The 19,990-nt window shown below is 49.0% G+C and overlaps 1 protein-coding gene across 1 annotated transcript; it reads right to left on the reverse strand.

The window, feature by feature from the left end:
- Positions 1 to 1,297: 1,297 nt before the first annotated feature.
- On the reverse strand, positions 1,298 to 19,168 carry TSTD2 (thiosulfate sulfurtransferase like domain containing 2). Its single transcript, XM_081894392.1, has 10 exons — positions 19,038 to 19,168; positions 17,419 to 17,627; positions 16,015 to 16,346; positions 14,822 to 14,936; positions 11,514 to 11,639; positions 9,723 to 9,828; positions 8,596 to 8,714; positions 7,376 to 7,534; positions 4,816 to 4,954; positions 1,298 to 1,893 (listed from the first exon to the last, which is right to left on the reverse strand). The coding sequence occupies exons 2-10, from the start codon at positions 17,608 to 17,610 to the stop codon at positions 1,664 to 1,666; spliced, it is 1,518 nt and encodes a 505-aa protein (XP_081750518.1). The 5' UTR covers positions 17,611 to 17,627; positions 19,038 to 19,168; the 3' UTR covers positions 1,298 to 1,663.
- Positions 19,169 to 19,990: the final 822 nt, after the last annotated feature.

Below are 19,990 nucleotides of genomic sequence, written 5' to 3' on the forward strand. Positions count from 1 at the left end.
AAAAAAATCTGTTTGCAACCCATTAACCCAGAAAATAAGAGTGAAGTGGCGGAATTTGGGGGAGTATGTCAAATTGCTTCACAGAGGTTTTGCCTCCCCTGTTTTGGAACCTGCTAACCACCTTTACTCCTCTATATATGCATTTTAAGGAACTTTTAAGTCGCCTTTCTGAGTCCTCTTGCAAACCTGTGGTCTCTGATGTCTTTTACTATCTAAAACAGTGATGGCCAAACTTGGCCCTCCAGCTGTTTTGGAACCACAGTTCCCATCATCCCTGGCCACCGTTTCTGTGAGCTAGGGATGATGGGAGTTGTAGTCACAAAACAGTTGGAGGGCCAAGTCTGGCCATCACTGATCTAAAAGATGATCAAAGATCTGGAAACCAGACCTTCCAAGGAACTGTTGGAGGGAGTTGGGTATGTTTAGCCAGGATAAGAGGAGACTTGAGAGATGTACAGTAGCCATATTCAAATAACTAAAGGGCTGTCACAGGGTAGATGCAGCAAGCTTTTTTTTTCTTGAACCAATGGCTTCAAGTTACAAGAAAGGAGTTTCCAACTAAACATCAGGAAAAAGTTTCTGATAGTGAGAGCCGTTCGACAGTGGGAGGGAGTCCCTCAGAAGACGGTGGACTCTCCTTTCTTGGAAGTTTCTAAGAAGAGGATGGGCGGCCATCTTGTCATGGATGCTTTAGTTGAGATTCTTGCATTGTAGGGAGTTGAACTAGATGGCCCTTAAGATTCCTTCAAACTCTACAATTCTGATTATTTTGATTCTTCAGATCCCCCATGCAGATCTCTTACCTGGGCAGGGGTGGGGATTCCACAAAAACTGGGAACCAGCGCAGTTTCCTACCCAAAATTCACCTTTTGGGAGGGAAGACTGGGAAACTTGCAGGCCAATCACAGCCTGTACCTACAAGCGCATAACTCACTGCATGTACAGGTGGTGAAGAAGAAGAAAAAGAGTTTGGATTTGATATCCCGCTTTATCACTACCCTAAGGAGTCTCAAAGCGGCTAACATTCTCCTTTCCTTTCCTCCCCCACAGCAAACACTCTGTGAGGTGAGTGGGGCTGAGAGACTTCAGAGAAGTGTGACTGGCCCAAGGTCGCCCAGCAGCTGCATGTGGAGGAGCGGAGACGCGAACCTGGTTCCCCAGATTACGAGTCTACCGCTCTTAACCACTACACCACACTGGTTCTCTACTGGGCACACTGGCCACACTGGTGGCCCACATTTGCTGGAAGCCAGAGCACACTAGCCTCCCAATGCACATGCACATGAGAGTCTACCTGTCGGTGGTGTGCTTTTCCTTTAATGGAAATCCTCTTTACACCTCACTGTGCCTTGTTGCTCTGTCGTCTTGCCCTGGTTCAGAGAAGCAGAGCAGTGATGCTTTCTGTCAGCGCTCTGCATCCCGCTGGAAGGGAAGGGGCGATCATCTCACACAAGGAAAACGGTTGTGTAGCACCATGGGAGTTCTGTTGTGTGTACATGCTTGCACCATTAATTTAGTTCGGAGAGTTGCGATAGCGTTGCCATGAAGCCCTGATTAACTGCCTGAAACCGGAGGTCAGCAAAGCTGCTTGCCTCAAATCCCCTGAAAAGAGAGCTGGGATTCGGGCACCCCAAGCGGATGTCCAAGGATGTGGGGTCCTTGGTTAGATGCGCTCCACCGGCACCTGCCGCCGTGTGCCGGTGCACTCACACTCCTCCTTGAAGGAGAGTCCGGAAGGAGCTGAAGCCAGCGCCAGGCCTTTCTTCTGGCAGAGGGGGCAGCAGGCTGTGAACCCTTTCAGCTGGCACTGCGGGCATGCCAGGACAAGCTGGCGGCAGGGCTGGGTGGAGCAAAGTCGATACTGGTCCCAGAGCATCCCGCAGTAACGGCAGGCTGGAGGAAAAGAGGGAAGAGGAGGGTTAAATCTCTGGCCAATAGCCATTATTTGTGGTTGCCGCTGACCCCACCCTCCCCAAGCCCTCTGGCAGACCCTTCAGATCAGGCTTCCTCAACCCCGGCCTACACTGTTTTTGGACTACAACTCCCATGATCCCTAGCTAGCAGGACCAGTGGTCAGGCATGATGGGAATTGTAGTCTCTAAACATCTGAGGGGCCGAGGTTGAGGAAGCCTGCTCCAGATGAATTTTCTATTCTGCCTTCATTGTAACTTCTGCTCAAGAAACATTCAATCAATGCTTTTTTCCTTTAAAAATGTTGACGGGTATTCTCTCGCGCCCGTCTGAGACTCAGGAAACACCGTGACAGGAAATGAGGCTGCCATTGGGGAGAGCAACGGAACTGATGATTCATAAAAAATTCGTTTCTTCTCCCATTCAATTCATAAAATGTTTAGGGGTATGCGTAGCCCTGCATCCCCCCAGGAAAAAAAGCACTGCGTTCAACAAAAGCTGCCTCTCAGTGCAAAAAGGAAAGGTGCTCCTTAATTCCCCCCCCCCCCCGCTCTATTCTGCAGCAGAAATTGACAAGGCTGCCATCCTAATCCCACTTAAACCTTACGCAGCATTAAATTCATGGTTAGGTAAAGGTAAAGGGACCCCTGAGCATTAGGTCCAGTCGTGGCCGACTCTGGGGTTGGGGCGTTCATCTCGCTTTATTGGCCAAGGGAGCCGGCGTACAGCTTCCGGGTCATGTGGCCAGCATGACTAAGCCGCTTCTGGCGAACCAGAGCAGCGCACAGAAACACCGTTTACCTTCCCGCCGGAGCGGTACCTATTTATCTACTTGCACTTTGACGTGCTTTCAAACTGCTAGGTGGGCAGGAGCAGGGACTGAGCAACGGGAGCTCACCCCGTGGCGGGGATTCGAACCGCCAACCTTCTGATCGGCAAGCCCTAGGCTCTGTGGTTTAACCCACAGCACATCCCAAAAATTCATGGTTAGGCCTGCCTAATATTGCAGAGAAGCAAGATCTCGGGCAGCCATTGGCTGAGGTACTCAGATCCAAGATGGAGTCCTAAGCGCATCTGGCTCAAGGAGGATGAATGGCAGGTGGTTTGAGTCTTTCTTGACAAAGCACAAACATACAGTAGTTCCTGAGGTGCACCAAACACGGACAATACACTTCTGGTGTTTAGCGAGCTGGTTCCCCTCTCTGGGCCTGAGTTCCAAGCAACGGGTCGCCATGCCTACCCGCCAAAAATTAAGTCTTCTTGTCTGACGGCGCAGCACAAGCAACCTGTGACTTCTCCTACATGGAAGATGTTACTGCGCCTGCTTTTTCAAGCCCCCTCCTGGTCCTGGGGGGCAACAGCAGAGGGGAGGATTCTGCCAACCCCCTCGCTTTGGGCACCATCTCTCCCTCAGCTCCTGGTGTGTCCTGTCCTCCCTCCACCATTTCTGACTGTTCAGACCCCCTCCCCATCCTCCAGCTCTGGCTTCTGCCTTGCAGGGGGCACAGAACCCCATAAATCACTGTCCCCTTCCCCTAGATCAGCCTCTGGCACCGCTACCCCTTCCACCCATCCTCAGAGCCCTGCCAGTCCCTGACAGATAAAGGCAAAAGGGCCCAGGGAAGATGGGAGGTGAGATGGGGGTCCAAGGGAATGAGGCAGGGGATCTAAGAAAGCAGCAAGACAGGGATTATTATAATTTATTATTAATATTATTATTTCCCCAGCCACTGTGGGCTGCTTACAGGATATATATAAACATAATAAAACATCAAACATTAAAAAACAATACAGTGGTACCTCGGGTTAAGAACTTAATTCGTTCTGGAGGTCCGTTCTTAACCTGAAACTGTTCTTAACCTGAAGCACCACTTTAGCTAATGGGGCCTCCCGCTGCTGTGCGATTTCTGTTCTCATCCTGAAGCAAAGTTCTTAACCTGAGGTACTATTTCTAGTTTAGCAGAGTCTGTAACCTGAAGCGTCTGTAAACCGAGGTACCACTGTATCTTATACAGACTACAAATAAACCAATAAATCAATAAATAATAATAATAATAATTTACAGTTTTACCCCAATGAAAATAACCCCAACCACAACTACTGTGCCCAGTTCTCTGCTTCCCTCTGCGGCATGTGCAGAATCTATCTTCGTGACTGTTGTAATAATAATAATAATAATTTATTATTTATACCCCGCCCATCTGGCTGGGCCTCCCCAGCCACTCTGGGTGCCTTCCATAGAAACCAAAAATACAGTAAAATATCACACGTTAAAAACTTCCCTGAACAGGGCTGCCTTAAGATGTCTTCTGAATGTCAGGTAGTCGTTTATCGCTTTGACATCTGCTGGAAGGGTGTTCCACAGGGCGGGCGCCACTACCGAGAAGGCCCTCTGCCTGGTTTCCTGTAGCTTTGCTTCTCGCAATGAGGGAACCGCCAGAAGGCCCTCAGCGCTGGACCTCAGCGTCCGAGCAGAATGATGGGGGTGGAGACGCTCCTTCAGGTATACTGGACCGAGGCCGTTTGTAACCTCTATTGGTCTCATCCACTCAATCTGCCAGAGCCAGTCTTCACATATAGGACAAGTCCCTAACTCACCAAGGGTTTGAGACCCATTGACAACCCTCGCCAGGTTTAGGCGCCCAGTCAAAGCCATTCCCAGAGTGTGGACGCTGTTGCATTCTGACAGCTTCCAGGAGCCACAGAAAAGAGTGGAGTGCAGGGTGGGGACCAAAGGTGGACAAACTACCCCAGAAGGAACATGGTGTGTCCCCCACCAGAGCTACTACCCCTCCCCTGAAACCCCATACACTTCCATCCCTGGACTAAAGTTTACAAATGAGCCTAGGAAAGGGGAAAGGGTTGAATGTCAGAAAAGCCCCTCAGGAGAGGAGGCTCACCTACCTGAAATCACATCGCCGTTGGAGGAGATGCTATAACGTTCATCGAAGACGAAGAGCTTCCCTCGGTAGAACCCATCTGGGAATTCTTCCAGGTACTTGTGGATGCCACCCTTGAGGTGGTACACACCTTTGCATACGCCCTGTTTCAGAACAGCCCCAAACCACCAAGAGTCATTATTAATTTCTGACACACAGGCAAAGACATCTCTCCAGTCTACAACTGGCTTAGTTATTGTTACCTGCACTACCTGCTAATTTTCTGAAGTGGGAGGGAACATCCTTGTACTGAATGTCCTGGCCCTCCCTGTGGGCAAGGAAAAGGACCCCTGGACGGTTAGGTCCAGTCAAAGGCGACTATGGGGTTGCGGCGCTCATCTCGCTTTCAGTCCAAGGGAGCTGGTGTTTGTCCACAGGCAGCTTTCCGGGTCATGTGGCCAGCATGACTAAACCGCTTCGGGCAGAACGAAATACGGTGACGGAAACCAGAATGCAAGGAAACACCATTTACCTTCCCGCCGCAGCGGTACCTATTTATCTACTTGCACTGGTGTGCTTTCAAACTGCTAGGTTGGCAGGAGCTGGGACAGAGCAACGGGAGCTCACCCTGTCACGGGGATTAGAACCGTTGACCTTCCAATCGGCAAGCCCAAGAGGCTCAGTGGTTTAGACCGCAAAGCCACCCTCTCCTTACCTTACCTTGCCCTCCACCTAAGCCCTCCTCACATGTTGCTCGGTGCTGAGTATATAATAAGCAAGGTGCCTCTGCTGTGTCTGCTCCCACTGTTGCTGCTGTCGCATTCACAACTTGTGCATGGGGTAAAAGGTAAAGGTAAAGGGACCCCTGACCATTAGGTCCAGTCGTGACAGACTCTGGGGTTGCGGCGCTCATCTCGCTTTACTGGCTGAGGGAGCTGGCGTACAGCTTCCGGGTCATGTGGCCAGCATGACTAAACCGCTTCTGACGAACCAGAGCAGCACACGGAAACGGCGTTTACCTTCCCACCAGAGCGGTACCTAATTATCTACTTGCACTTTGACGTACTTTCAAACTGCTAGGTTGGCAGGAGCAGGGACCGAGCAACGGGAGCTCACCCCCTCGCGGGGATTCGAACCGCCAACCTTCTCATTGGCAACTCCTAGGCTCTGTGGTTTAACCCACAGCGCCACCCGTGTCCTTGTGCAGGGGAGTCTGCTCTATACATGCATAAGAAGACGCCCTGCACAACTCAGAATGCTGGTCATGTAGGGAGCAGGGCTGCAACATAGGAAACTGAGGGAAACATGACCCATGTTCCTGAGGGAGGAACCAGGAAACTGCCAGCCAAAACCCAGAAGCTCTGTTCCTTGACTGAAAAGGCTTTTTACAGGCATTCCCTGCCCATTTTGAAATGCATTTCCACCAAACAGGAGGGCGAGAAACCAGCTTTGCGTTTCTTTAAAGTAAAAGCCAAGCGAGATGGGATTCTGTGCCAGGTAACTGTGAAATGACAGGAGACCATTTGCTTTGGTTATCAGGGCAGGGCCTCAAGTGTAATATCTGTTGCCTCTAAGCTCAGTGAACTGCCTTGAAAGGACAAGTGTTAATCTCCGAACCTTAAAGGACCTTGTCTCTAGGGGAAGGTTTGCCAAAACACAGACAGCACAGGAAATAACAGGATGGCTTCTCCTGTCTGCTAATGGCTTGAGCAGTTACCTCTGGTGGCACTTGAAAGAGATTTGTTTCTATAAGGAAAGAAATTAAATGTTTTGAAGAGATGTTGCAGCAGATTCTTTGCCTCCTCTAAGTTATACAGTGGTACCTAAGGTTAAGAACTTAATTTGCTCTGGAGGTCTGTTCATAGCTGTCAACTTACAGATTTGAAAATAAGGGACCAGCAGCCTCGAAAATAAGCGTTCAGCTTCCAAAATAAGGGATTTTCTGGGCATGTGTGTGTTCAATTTCTGAGCTCTTCCGAGCCAAAAGCAGAAAGCCCAGCCAGCAGCCAAACGAAGCCTCATCAATAAGGGACAGCAGCGGGACATGGCGCTGGGATAAGGGACTGTCCCGCCAAATAAGGGACGCTTGACAGCTATGGGTCTGTTCTTAACCTGAAACTGTTCTTAACCAGAAGCACCACTTTAGCTAATGGGGCCTCCTGCTGCCGTGCTGCCAGAGCACAATTTCTGTTCTCATCCCGAAGCAAAGTTCTTAACCCAAGGTAATATTTCTGGGTTAGTGGAGTCTGTAACCTGAAGCGTATGGAACCTGAAGTGTATGTAATCCGAGGTACCACTGTATTGGCTCATCAGTTAAGGGTGCTGCTACAGATGATCTAGCTCTAATCAGAGCATTTAGAATAGATGAACTTTATGCCCTTTCCATTCCTTCTTAATAATTATTTCAAGTGCTGAACTCAAGTTTACCCAGTGCTGTCATCGTTCTGCTGTTATCATTTTTTCTTCTTAAATTTGTGGACCTATATGTCAAACCAGCAAAGCTATGAACATTTGACTGCCCCAGTCGTGCTCTGAAACACACAAATTCTCTCGGCCGAGTACTTTCCCCTGAGGCAGCTGCTCACCTTGGACCTGAGGTAGGCTGAGCCCCGCTCACAACGGATTCCTCCCGTGCAATACATCAGGATCCTCTTGCCCCGGAAAAGATCCAGGTTCTCATCCACATAGGTGGGGAAGTAGCTGAATTTCCTGATGTCTGGAGCCAAAGAGCCTTGGAAATGTCCCTGGGGGCCACAAGAAAGGCATGTCACTTAACTTGAGTGTTTTGCAAAGTGGGGCCACTGAAACACTTCTGGAGAGTAGGAAGTCTCGTGTCGAGTTTCTGCATCAGTGTCCTATTGCTATTGAGAATTAAGAGGCACTTCCAGACTCCCACTGTTTCCAGGGTGAGGATTCAATCACAGACTGGCAAATTCAGGCTACGCAGTTGGGAAGGATTGCACAATAAACCTGCTTCCCCCCAAGATCGGAATGTTTGCGGTAAGGAAAGTGACAGGGAAATGTAATGGGAAGTGTGGGGTAGCACTTGCTTTGATGCCACATCATCTAACCACCCTACAAAGCAAGCATGAAGAATGCTCAATAAACAGGTTATCTGAAAGTGCCACAGGCAGGCTAAGGTAAAGGTAAAGGACCCCTGACCATTAGGTCCAGTCGTGGCCTCCTCTGGGGTTGGGGTGCTCATCTCGCTTTATTGGCCGAGGGAGCCGGCGTACAGCTTCCGGGTCATGTGGCCAGCATGCCTAAGCCGCGTCTGGCGAACCAGAGCAGCGCACGGAAATGCCGTTTACCTTCCCGCCGGAGTGGTACCTATTTATCTACTTGCACTTTGAGGTGCTTTCCAACTGCTAGGTGGGCAGGAGCAGGACCAAGCAATGGGAGCTCACTCCTTCGCGGGGATTCAAACCGCTGACCTTCTGATCGGCAAGTCCTAGGCTCTGTGGTTTAACCCACAGCGCCACCCGCATCCCACAGGCAGGCTATAAATCTTATAAATGAAATCATTTTTAAAACATGGCAGAAAGCAGATGGAAAAGAAAGGAGGAAGTGTTGTCTTTTTGGCAGCTACTGATGATGACCTTCCTCTGTCAACAAAGCTTTAAGCTGAAATCCTTCCCCAGGCTGCATCTGCTTTGGAATTGTTTTTAATATGCTTTTCTACTGTTTTATCACATGTTGTTTGCTGCCCTGGGTGGGATATAAATTAAAGAAAGACAAAATCCGCTTCCTTCAGACTTTCGAATCCCCAAGGAAGAAAATAAAAGCCAACTCAAAAGCCACCTACTATTTTACTTTCGTAGAAGTTCCTGCAGTCCAGCAAAATGGTGTCTGCCTGCCCTTTGTTACCCTGAGAGAGATATTTCTCCACTTCTAGATGAAACTCCTTCGGAGTCAGACGGATCCCTACAAGCAATTGAAAGGTATAAAAACCAAACTTGAATTCGGACTCCAACAGCATTCCTCTCCTCCCTTTGGAAGGGTGTGGGGAACCCTGCGTCAAAACAGGAAACCCCTTCCGATGAGACATCTTTCGGTATAACATTAAAGTGTTTCAAATCCATACGGCAGCAACAATTTGGGTGCGTGAACTGGGACTGCCTGAAGTCTCCCTTTGCAGTAGCAATTGGGTGAAGAGGTCCTGAAAACCAGGTTCTCCAAGGGCAGAGCAAGGGGAAGCAAACAGAGGCTGTGGCATCAATTCAGCGGCCATTTCCTTTTACAGTGCAATGCAGCTGGTCCATTAAGGAAAATGGGGCTCGGCTCCACCAACCTGAGCCTGCCCCCTACTTGCCTTCTAGCTTTTACAACCTGTCCGGGCCAGAGCTCTGGGTGTCAGCTACTTCCACCTTAGTCTCAGTAGAACTCAGCAGGAAGGAGGATAAAGGCAAAATTAGACTCAGTCGGCTCCGCCCATCGCTAGCTATGGCTCCGCCTTTCATTGATTTGCGCTCCCTGTCCTCTGCCCCACCAGCCCCCCGCCGTGTTTGGTGCCCCCTACCCATCAATTCCCAGTCCTTCTAAAAGCCAAGAGATGTTGGCCTCAGCCCAGTATACCTGAAGGAGCGTCTCCACCCCCATCGTTCAGCCCAGACACTGAGGTCCAGCTCTGAGGGCCTTCTGGCGGTTCCCTCATTGCAAGAAGTGAGGTTGCAGGGAACCAGGCAGAGGGCCTTCTTGGTAGTGGCGCCCACCCTGTGAAACGCCCTCCCATCAGATGTCAAAGAGATAAAACAACTATCTGACTTTTAGAAGACATCTGAAGGCAACCCAGATTAGGGAAGTTTTCAATGTTTGATTTTTTTTATTGTGTTTTTAATATTCTGTTGGGAGCTGCCCAGAGCCACTGGGGGAACTCAGCCAGATGGGCGGGGTATAAATAATAAATTATTATTATATCATTATTCTCCACACCTGTTTCTTTGTAAGAGACTTTCTGCGGGTTGATTCCCATGGGCACAATTTCTTCAAAGACGCCAACCCGAAGGTCTGTGAAACAGTGGGCTCCTCCTGCGCTGGTCTGAGGAGCAGGGAGAAAACCAACAAGAAACATGTACCAAGAGATCTACACTGGAGGCAGGTCAAGTGGAGACAGGGACGTTGTTGGACTCCAACTCCCATCAGCCCCAGCCAATGTGCTCCATGGTCAGGGATGATGGGAGTTGTAGTCCAGTGGCACCTGAAGTTCCCCATTCCTAGACAACAGGCTGCATTGTTTCCTGGAGCTGAAGGCTATTGCCAGACTGTTGCTATAAGGCGGTTTATGCACTTGCTGAAGAGGGAAATGAGGAGATGAGGCTTGTCAACCTGGGAAGGTAGCATCATCGTTCTGCCCGGATGCTGAGGTCAAGCACCCAGGGCCTTCTGGTGGTTCCCTCATTGTGAGAAGCAAAGCTACAGGGAACCAGGCAGGGCCTTCTCGGTAGTGGCGCCCGCCCTATGGAACGCCCTCCCATCAGATGTCAAAGAGATAAACAACTACAGTGGTACCTCTGGATACGAACGGGATCTGTTCCGGAGCCCCGTTCGCATCCAGAAGCAAACGTATCTAGCGATGGCACGTCTGCGCACGTGCGCGTTGCTTTTCGCCGCTTCTCCGCATGATGTCATTTTGAGCATCTGCGCATGCGCAAGCGGCGAAACCCGGAAGTAACGCACTCCGTTACTTCCAGGTTGCCGTGGAGCGCAACTGAAACATGCTCAACCCGAAGCGCATTCAACCCGAGGTATGACTGTACCTGACATTCAGAAGACATCTAAAGGCAGCCCTCTTCAGGGAAGTTTTTAATGTGTGCTATTTTAATGTACCGTATTTTTCGCTCTATAAGACGCACCAGACCACAAGACGCACCTAGTTTTTGGAGGAGGAAAACAAGAAAAAAAATATTCTGAATCTCAGAAGCCAGAACAGCAAGAGGGATCGCTGTGCAGTGAAAACAGCAATCCCTCTCGCTGTTCGGGCTTCTTGGATAGCTGCGTAGCCTGCATTCGCTCCATAAGACGCACATACATCTCCATTTACTTTTTAAGAGGGAAAAAGTGAGTCTTATAGAGCAAAAAATATTGTATTTTTAATCTTTGTTGGAAGCCACCCAGAGTGGCTGGGGAAACCCAGCCAGATGGGTGAGGTACAAATTATTGTTGTTGTTATATCCAGGAGAAGGAAAACTCTCCTAAACCTCCACTGCCTTGCAGGATATCTTTGGGGAAATAAAAGGCACAATAAATCTGGAGCGGAGCCTTGTACGTCTCCTTCCAGCGATTCCTGTAGCCAAGCTGGGGCCAAACATCTTGCCCTGCTTTCCTTTGGACCCCATCAGACAGGCTGCGAGGAGGGTCTTGCCATCTGGGCAGCTTGAGGCCTCTATACACACTGCCCAAGCTTGCGCCCCAGAGAGGTCACTTTGGTGCTGCTAATGCAGCAGTTTGACTTCACCCCAGGAGGCAGACTCCATTGTCTCTCAAGACAGACAGATGCCAGCAACTACTATTTTGCAGATACGTTTCCGTCGTTCAGCAGGTTTGCCCATTTAAAGTGGATTTGACAGGCTGCAAATCCATTCTTTTGGAGCTCTAGCTCTGCCTACTGCTGGATTCTCTGCCTTCCACCCTAGAAGTGGAGAGGAAAGGGCACTTCGAGAAATGCTGACTATAGGACCAAGAATGGGCGCTTCCGCATCATGCCAACCAGATCAGGTCTCTCACCTTGAAATCCTCCCTTGTCAAAATGCCTTTAAAGAGGGGATGAGACAGCATCGCCTCTACGTAAAGACTAGCAGCCATCTTGCTCCCACCAACGGTTCCGTTGATTCCTTCAGAAGCTATTCGCACCTGGAAACCAACCAAGGAGGAAAGGACAGGAGACAAGATGCGAAACTCAGGCCTACCCGGGAGTAAAGTGCAAATGATTGGCTTACATCCAAGAAAGGATGCGTTGGATCAGTGGCGTAGCGTGGGTTGTCAGCACCCGGGGCAAGGCAAGTAATTTGCGCCCCCTAACCCGTGGAGCCAGGTAGGGGCAGAGAGCTGCGAGTGCGAGCGCCCCCCCAGATGTTGCGCCCGGTGCGGCCGGCCCCACCCCGAACCCCCCACACTACGCCACTGCGTTGGATTTTGGCCTTCCAGCCCAAACGACACATTGCGCACAGCTGCATGTAAGGAATACAAGGGAAAAGCTAGTGCAGGTTGTGTTATGTACAGTATTGATGTTTTCACCCTGGCCACCAGGGGGTATTGTGTATATAGTTTTCACTCAGGTCCACTTAATTTAGGCGGGAAACCCTGGGCGGTTGTTGTTACAATGTTGACAGCCGGCTGCCTATAAAAGCAGGCCGGCTGAGCTGTTTGCTGTTCAGTTCAGTTCCAGCTTACTTATAAAGAACTACTTGGAGAAATCTCTGTGTCGTCTGCTATGTCCACCCACTATAGGTTGCATAACGCCTTTGGTGGACTTACTCTCCAAAGGATTGGATTTCAGGAAAATTAGTTCCTCATTGGAACTAATGTGATTTATTTATGGTTGCATCTATAGCCCACAATCCCTCCAAGGAGCTCAAGGTGGCATGTGTGGCTCCTCCCTCCCCATTTTATCCTCACAACAACCCTGTGAGGTAGGTTAGGCTAAGAGACCAGTGAGCTTTGTGGCTGAGTGGGGATTTGAACCCTAGGTCCTACCAGGTCCTAGTCCCATAAGAGGTTTAAAGACTCTCTCAAGGCAAATCTTTTAAAAATGTAGTATAAACACCGACAACTGGGAAACACTGGCCTGCAAGCGCTCCAATTGGAGAACAGCCTTTACCAAAGGTGTCATGGACTTTGAAGACGCTCAAACTCAGGAGGAGAGGGAGAAACGTGCTAAGAGGAAGGCATGCTTGGCAAACCCTCGCCGTGATCAGCTCCCGCCTGGAAACCAATGTCCCCACTGTGGAAGGGTGTGTGGATCCAGAATTGGCCTCCACAGTCACTTATGGACTCACTGTGTTCATGGAAGGCAATCTTACTCAGCAATGATTAAGGTCTCAACCAGAGCCAGGGCTTTTTCGGCTGCGGCTCCAACCTGTTGGAACGCTCTGTCACAAGAGACAAGGGCCCTGCAAGATTTGACATCTTTCCGCAGGGCCTTTGGTCAGGGCGCAGCCCGACTCCCTCCTTTGGCAATCTTTACAAAACTTTAGTTTATGGTTGCCATCAATTTTGATTTTAATTAAGTACTTTAGTAGTGAGCCCGGCTTCGGCTAAGGAGGGCGGGATATAAATAAAATTTATTATTTATTATTATTATAATGAGTGATCGCCAAAGAAGAAGAAGGAAGTCTGACAAGCTATGCGCATTCAAAGCACATTATTTCCCCTCAAAGAATTATGGGCATTACAGTTCCCCCCTCAAAGAGATACAATTCCCTGCAACCCTTAACAAACTACGGTGCCCAGAATTCATTGAGGGGCAAGGGAAGGAGCTTCAACTGCGCTTTAAAGGTACAGAGTGCTCAAAGCCTGACGCTATACTAGGGCTGGGCGATATCTGGTTTTTAATGTTGAGACATATCACCAGCTAAACATCGCAATGCACCAATACATCACAATGTCTGAAATAAGGATGGAACTCTGTAGAAGGGAAGAGGGACGCGGGTGGCGCTGTGGGTTAAACCACAGAGTCTAGGACTTGCCGATCAGAAGGTCGGCGGTTTGAATCCCTGCGACGGGGTGAGCTTCCATTGCTCAGTCCCTGCTCCTGCCAACTTAACAGTTCGAAAGCACGTCAAAGTGCAAGTAGATAAATAGGTACCACTCCAGCGGGAAGGTAAACAGCGTTTCCGTGCGCTGCTCTGGTTCGTCAGAAGCAGCTTAGTCATGCTGGCCACATGATCCGGAAGCTGTACACCGGCTCCTTCGGCCAATAAAGCGAGATGAGCGCCACAACCCCAGAGTTGGTCACGACTGGACCTAGTGGTCAGGGGTCCCTTTACCTTTTTATGTAGAAGGGAACAGCAGGATTGGGGTTTCAACTTTGTGATGTATCACCCGCAAAACATTGCAATATACTGATATATCACAAAGGATGTAGCTGGTTTTCAGCTTCGTGAAGTATCACCAGCTAAACATCACAATATACTGGTGTATCACAATGTCTGAAATCAGGATGGAGCTATGTAGAGGCATTAGCTGGCTTCGCAGTATGATTTTTGCATTGCAAATGCATCATGATTTGCACCCAGCCCTACACTAGGTAAACAGTAAAGGTAAAGGACCTATGGATGGTTACACCCAGTCAAAGGCGACTATGGGGTTGCGGTGCTCATGTTGCTTTCAGGCCGAAGGAGCCAGCGTTTGTCCACAGACAGCTTTCCGGGTCATGTGGCCAGCATGACTAAAGAGTTTGGATTTGATATCCCGCTTTATCACTACGTGAAGGAGTCTCAAAGCGGCTAACATTCTCCTTTCCCTTCCTCCCCCACAACAAACAGTCTGTGAGGTGAGTGAGGCTGAGAGACTTCAGAGACATGTGACTAGCCCAAGGTTACCCAGCAGCTGCAGGTGGAGGAGCGGGGAATTGAACCCAGATCACCAGATTACGAGTCTACCGCTCTTAACCACTACACCACACTGGCTCTCAAACCGCTTCTGGAACACTGTGACGGAAGCCAGAGTGCATGGAAATGCCATTTACCTTCCTGCCACAGCGATACCTATTTATCTACTTGCACTGGCGTGCTTTCGAATCACTAGGTTGGCAGGAGCTGGGGCAGAGCAACGGGAGCTCATCCTGTTGCGGGGATTCAAACTGCCGACCTTCTGATCAGTAAGCCCAAGAGGCTCAGTGGTTTAGACCACAGCGCCACCTGCGTCCCCTATCAGCCCTACACTATACCACAGTGGCTCTTGTAAGGTGTCTGAACAGATAGGAGACTCCTGATATGGGAGGCACCCCTAGCCTGCCAGGTCTGCTGGTGGGGATAGCTCTGGACAGCCAATCTGCTGCAACTCTTTGCCGTGTAGTGTGCTGAATTCCTTACCTTGCCCGTGAGATGCAGGTGTTGGCACAAAGCGCTCTGCCAGTCACAGAGTCCCTGGGGATCTGCCACCTCACAGTAACAATAGTACAGCAAAACTTGGCCAGGCTCACCGTCACTGACAACAAAGGGGGGAGCAGGGAGAAGCTTGCGTAAGAAAAACTACGTCTTCCGCAATGGCCATATAACACCTGAAAAGTTATTATCCAAATATATAAACCGCTTTGCAGCACAAAGACATGGAAACTGTGCGGGGTCAGTAGTAAGGCTTGGGGGAGAAAAGTGATTTCGTTTGCACTTCCCGAAACAGAGGGCCAGACTCCTGCTAGTGGGATGGGGCTTTCTCCCATCTCCTCCCCACTGTGTGCCCCCCCACGCCTCCCCCAAATCTATGTTAGAGGGTCGGGAGAACCTTGGAAGGGGGAGGAAGGGAGATCAGTCCCCCCAGAAGCAGAAACGCTTGCACTGACGGAACAATTGCGTCAGCTCAACGTTAAATTCCGTCCAAAACATGACCCAACATGCAGCTGTCCTTTGACTTCTGTATTTCACTGAATTTTCCTGTGTATTTCGCCAACCAAAAACGAGGGAAACGCTCACATATGTCAGTGAAAACAGCATACAAAAATGGATTATATATGGGGAAATTGCTTGCAGAAGTATCCGTAGAATCGTAGAATTGTAGGGACCCTGCAAGTCGTCTAGTGTCTTCAGACATCTGAAGGCAGCCCTGTTTAGGGAAGCTTTTAATGTTTGATGTATAACGGTATTTTAATATTTTGTTGGGAGTTGCCCAGAGTGGCTGGGGAAGCCCAGCCAGATGGGTGGGGTATAAATAATAAATTATTATTAGTGCAACCCTTGCTATCCAGGTATCTCAGCTCAATCATACATGACAGGGGGTCATCTATTTTTAGGCAAAATTGCACAGTATATTAGGAGAAATGTACACTAACAATGCTGACAAATTTTGGGGAGTGGCTGGGGCAACCCAGCCAGGTGGATAAATAATAATATGATTATTATTCGGATGACCTTATTTTTTAAAAAAAACTGCAAACTGATGTAGAAAGGTGGAGATTTGAATTTAAGATGTGGGGGAGAGGATAAACTGAAATTTGCTGAACTGTGCATTCCCAGGTGCTGTTTGTGTCTGTTAAAAAACAACAACAACAAAACCCAAAAAAACCTCTTACCTTGTCATTTCATTGATATCGATATGGCTTGTGTCTGGAAGCTTCTGGAACATCTCTTGGCTTCTGTACAGGGGCCTGCTAGGCCTGGATGTTTCATCTGCCGACGAAACAGGGCTACTTGTGACACTGACACTGCCTGCCATCTGTTTCAGGATCACGGATGTCTGCTGCCCCACATCGCCTGAATGCTGAGCCGCTACATGTCTGTGAATTCCAGTCAGGTCTTTGAAAGTTTCTTGACAGCATCTCCAGGAAATCGCCCTTTGGCAAGTCGACATAGGGCAGCAAGTGTCAGCTACCACTTCCTTGGCTTTGACGAAGAGAGCAAAGGCCTGCGAAAACAACAAAAGGAGAATTTTGGGCACAGACCACCTTTCCACTGGAGAAGGCAAAGACTGTGGTCACACTATGCACATTCAAACCACATTTCCCCCCCACTCAAAGAGCACTGACTCTCTGAACACTCTGACACCCTACTTTAATCCTCCTAGGTCTCTAACGCTGTTCAGAACAGATTTGATACAGGGAAAGTTGGGGGGGTGGTTAAATAATAATAATAATAATAATAATAATTTATTATTTATACTCCGCCCATCTGGCTGGGTTTCCCCAGCTACACTGGGCAGCTCTCAACAGAATATTAAAAACACAATAAAACATCAAACATTAAAAACTGCCCTAAACAGGGCTGCCTTCAAATGTCTTCTAAAAGTCAGACAGTTGTTTATTTCCTTGACGACTGTTGGGAGGGCATTCCATAGGGTGGGCGTCACCACCGAGAAGGCCCTCTGCCTGGTTCCCTGTAACTTGGCTTCTTGCAGCAAGGGAACCACCAGAAGGCCCTCGGAGCTGGACCTCAGTATCCGGGCAGAACAATGGAAGTGGAGACGCTCCTTCAGGCATACTGGGCTGAAGCCATTTAGGGCTTTAAAGGTCAGCACCAAGACTTGGAATTGTGATCAGAAACGTCCTGGGAGCCAATGTAAGTCTTTCAGAACCGGTGTTATATTGTCTTGGCGGCCAGTCACCAGTCTAGCTGCCACATTCTGGATTAAATGCAGTTTCCGATTCACCTTCAAAGGTAGCCCGCATAGAGTGCATTGCAGTAGTCCAAGAGGGAGATAACCAGAGCATGCACCACTCTGGCAAGACAGTCCGCGGGCAGGTAGGGTCTCAGCCTGCGTACCAGGTGGAGCTGGTAGTCAGCTGTCCTGGACACAGAACTGACCTGCACCTCCATGGACAGCTATGAGTCCAAAATGACTCCCAGGCTGCGCACCTGGTCCTTCAGGGGCACAGTTAACCTATTCAGGCCCAATACCAAGAAGCTGCCATCTGCACAACAATGCTCACATCACTAGGCGGTTGCGTACATTCTAACCGTGTGAACCAGATGCCAAATACCTTTTTCTTTGCGGACGCATACTTCTTTCGGGCCCTGGCATCTAATTCGGCTTTCAGGTGGCCCTCGGGTGGGGAAGGACCGTGATCTTTCAGCTCCAGGTCTGCAAATGTTAAAATGCAAAATTCCGCGGTACTGTCTCCATCAGGTAGCGACAAAGAAGAGGTCATTGCTACGTCACAGCAGCTGGGCATAAGTTCTTCTCTGGGACCTAAGAGAGATCATTCCAAAAGAGGAATATATAGTTAAACCACAGAGCCTAGGACTTGCTGATCAGAAGGTCGGCAGTTCAAATCCCCCAACAGGGTGAGCTCCCGTTGCTCGGTCCCTGCTCCTGCCAACCTAGCAGTTCGAAAGCACGTCAAAGTGCAAGTAGATAAATAGGTACCGTTCCAGCGGGAAGGTAAACAGCGTTTCCGTGCGCTGCTCTGGTTTGCCAGAAGCGGCTTAGTCATGCTGGCCACATGACCCAGAAGCTGTACGCCGGCTCCCTTGGCCAGTAAAGCGAGATGAGCGCCGCAACTCCAGAGTCGGCCACGACTGGACCTAATGGTCAGGGGTCCCTTTACCTTTACTTTATATATAAGCAGAGGTGGAGCACAAGATATGAAAATGTGGAAAGCAAAGAGCAAAGGCAGGCATGATATTTTAGGGCAGTGAGTCTAAGTCTGGAAGAATCCTCATTGTGATCAGTCCAAATCATTTCAAGCCCGTTCCTATTCCTTTCCAGGCTAATGTCTGAAATAGCCTCCTTGCTCACGATGGAAGCAACATGTGGCACTTAAAAAAATAAAAAGGTAGAGAAAGTCCACCTGAAGCGTGGGGGAAGGGGGCAAGACTGATAACTTCACCTTGCAGCTGAGGAATATGCCATGATCTCTCTTTCTTATTAAACTCTGTCTTCACCTGTGGACAGTGTGATTCTGAATGACGGTGGAGGTATGAAATAGCCATTTTGGCAAGCAGACTTTGATAGCTGTACTTGCCATGGATTTCTCTGTTTTTTTAAAAACCATCCCAATTGCTGGCCATCCCTGCCTCTTGTTGGGAGCCAGTTCCACAGTTAGTGCTGTGAAGCAGCTTGCCCATCTCTCCAGGGGTGGGTGGGCGTCTGTGGCAGGACACTACCCCCCAGAATCCGGCCCTCCCCCCGCCTGCAATAAGCACATAAGAATACCAGGCTGCCTTACAGGGTTTTTGTAACGGTGTCGCGAGATCGAAGTGCTTTAAAACATCATTCCGCGAGCGAAAAATACCCATGTTTATGGCAAGCAAGCGGGAGAGGTTGTCGCCTGCCAGAATTTGCCCAAAAAAAGTTCGGCTGCTTCCAAAACTTGTGCTTTGCTCTTTCCACAGTTGTGTGAATGAGAGGAAGCCAAAGTGAGTAGTTCAAAGAAATCATCTGTGCCAGATGCTGGACTCACGTTTCTTGGCTAAACAGGCTTTGCCCCCTCTCCAGACTGCTGCACCCATTGACATGGTGTCCCACAGAATTCAATGGGAGCGATCATGAACCAAGGCAGCACCACTCCTTTCCAGATTCTCTTTCTGCCTTGTTCTGTTTGCTGCATCCCAGCGCTGCTCTCCTCCTTCCTGCTATTGCTCCATCGCCCCTTTTTACCTTGCAAAGCTCCCTGTGTCCCCAGGAGATCTCTGATCCAGCTGTTCTCTGAAGCGGCTCTTTCCCCTCCCGAGCAGGCAGCTGAATTTGCTGACTCTCTCTGCTAAGGGAAAGCATGTCTTTTTCCCCTCCCACCCAACCCTCCACCGCGGCTCCTCCCTGGGAAAGCTGCACTTGAGGGACTCCTTGCAATTCACAGCCTTTTGCAAGAAAGGTCCGTATAGTTAAAGCTATGGTTTTCCCAGTAGTGATGTATGGAAGTGAGAGCTGGACCATAAAGAAGGCTGATTGCCAAAGAATTGATGCTTTTGTATTATGGTGCTGGAGGAGACTCTTGAGAGTCCCATGGACTGCAAGAAGATCCAACCGATCCATTCTGAAGGAAATCAGCCCTGAGTGCTCACTGGAAGGACAGATTTTTCGGAGCTAGCCGACCTAACCAGAAGAATCCACGACCAGAAGGAGGAGGAATATCAGGAAGATTGGATCAAATTTAATGATTACTTAGTTAAATATGTTAAGCTAAACTAACTGAAGACAGCTTGCAGATGCTTAATTGTCTTAGGATTTTATTTAAGTTAAGTGATGAATTAATATGTTTAATTTCATAATGTGAAGATCTAAGGAGGTTAATGTTTAAGTTAAATTACTTTAAGAACTGTGATTTGGAAAACCGTTAGAAGGACATGCAATGAAATCCAACCAAGGGGAAGCGAGGCAGTCACTTAACAATGTTAATAAGTGTAATTTTTAATAAGGTTGTGATTTATGTTTGTTTGTTTTATGTGTTTGTTTGTTTATAATGTTGTGAAAACCAATAAAAACTTTTTTGGGGAAAACAAACAAACTGCGGGAAGCAGTGGAAGACAGGAGTGCCTGGCGTGCTCTGGTCCATGGGGTCACGAAGAGTCGGATATGAGTAAACGACTAAACAACAACTGTGGGGCTTGGTA

This window comes from Podarcis melisellensis (assembly GCF_964234715.1).
Source record: "Podarcis melisellensis genome assembly, chromosome: 17".
Classification (NCBI taxonomy): Eukaryota; Metazoa; Chordata; class Lepidosauria; order Squamata; family Lacertidae; genus Podarcis; species Podarcis melisellensis.

Bases quoted from the DNA above. Each gene is read 5' to 3' on its own strand.
- TSTD2 (XM_081894392.1), bottom strand. From the start codon at position 17,610: ATGCCCAGCTGCTGTGACGTAGCAATGACCTCTTCTTTGTCGCTACCT. The intron at 7,535-8,595 runs GTAGGTGGCTTT...TGTGGCCCCCAG, and splicing joins ACTTCTACGAAAGTAAAATA to GGACATTTCCAAGGCTCTTT. The intron at 4,955-7,375 runs GTGAGCAGCTGC...GTTCTGAAACAG, and splicing joins CAGCCTACCTCAGGTCCAAG to GGCGTATGCAAAGGTGTGTA.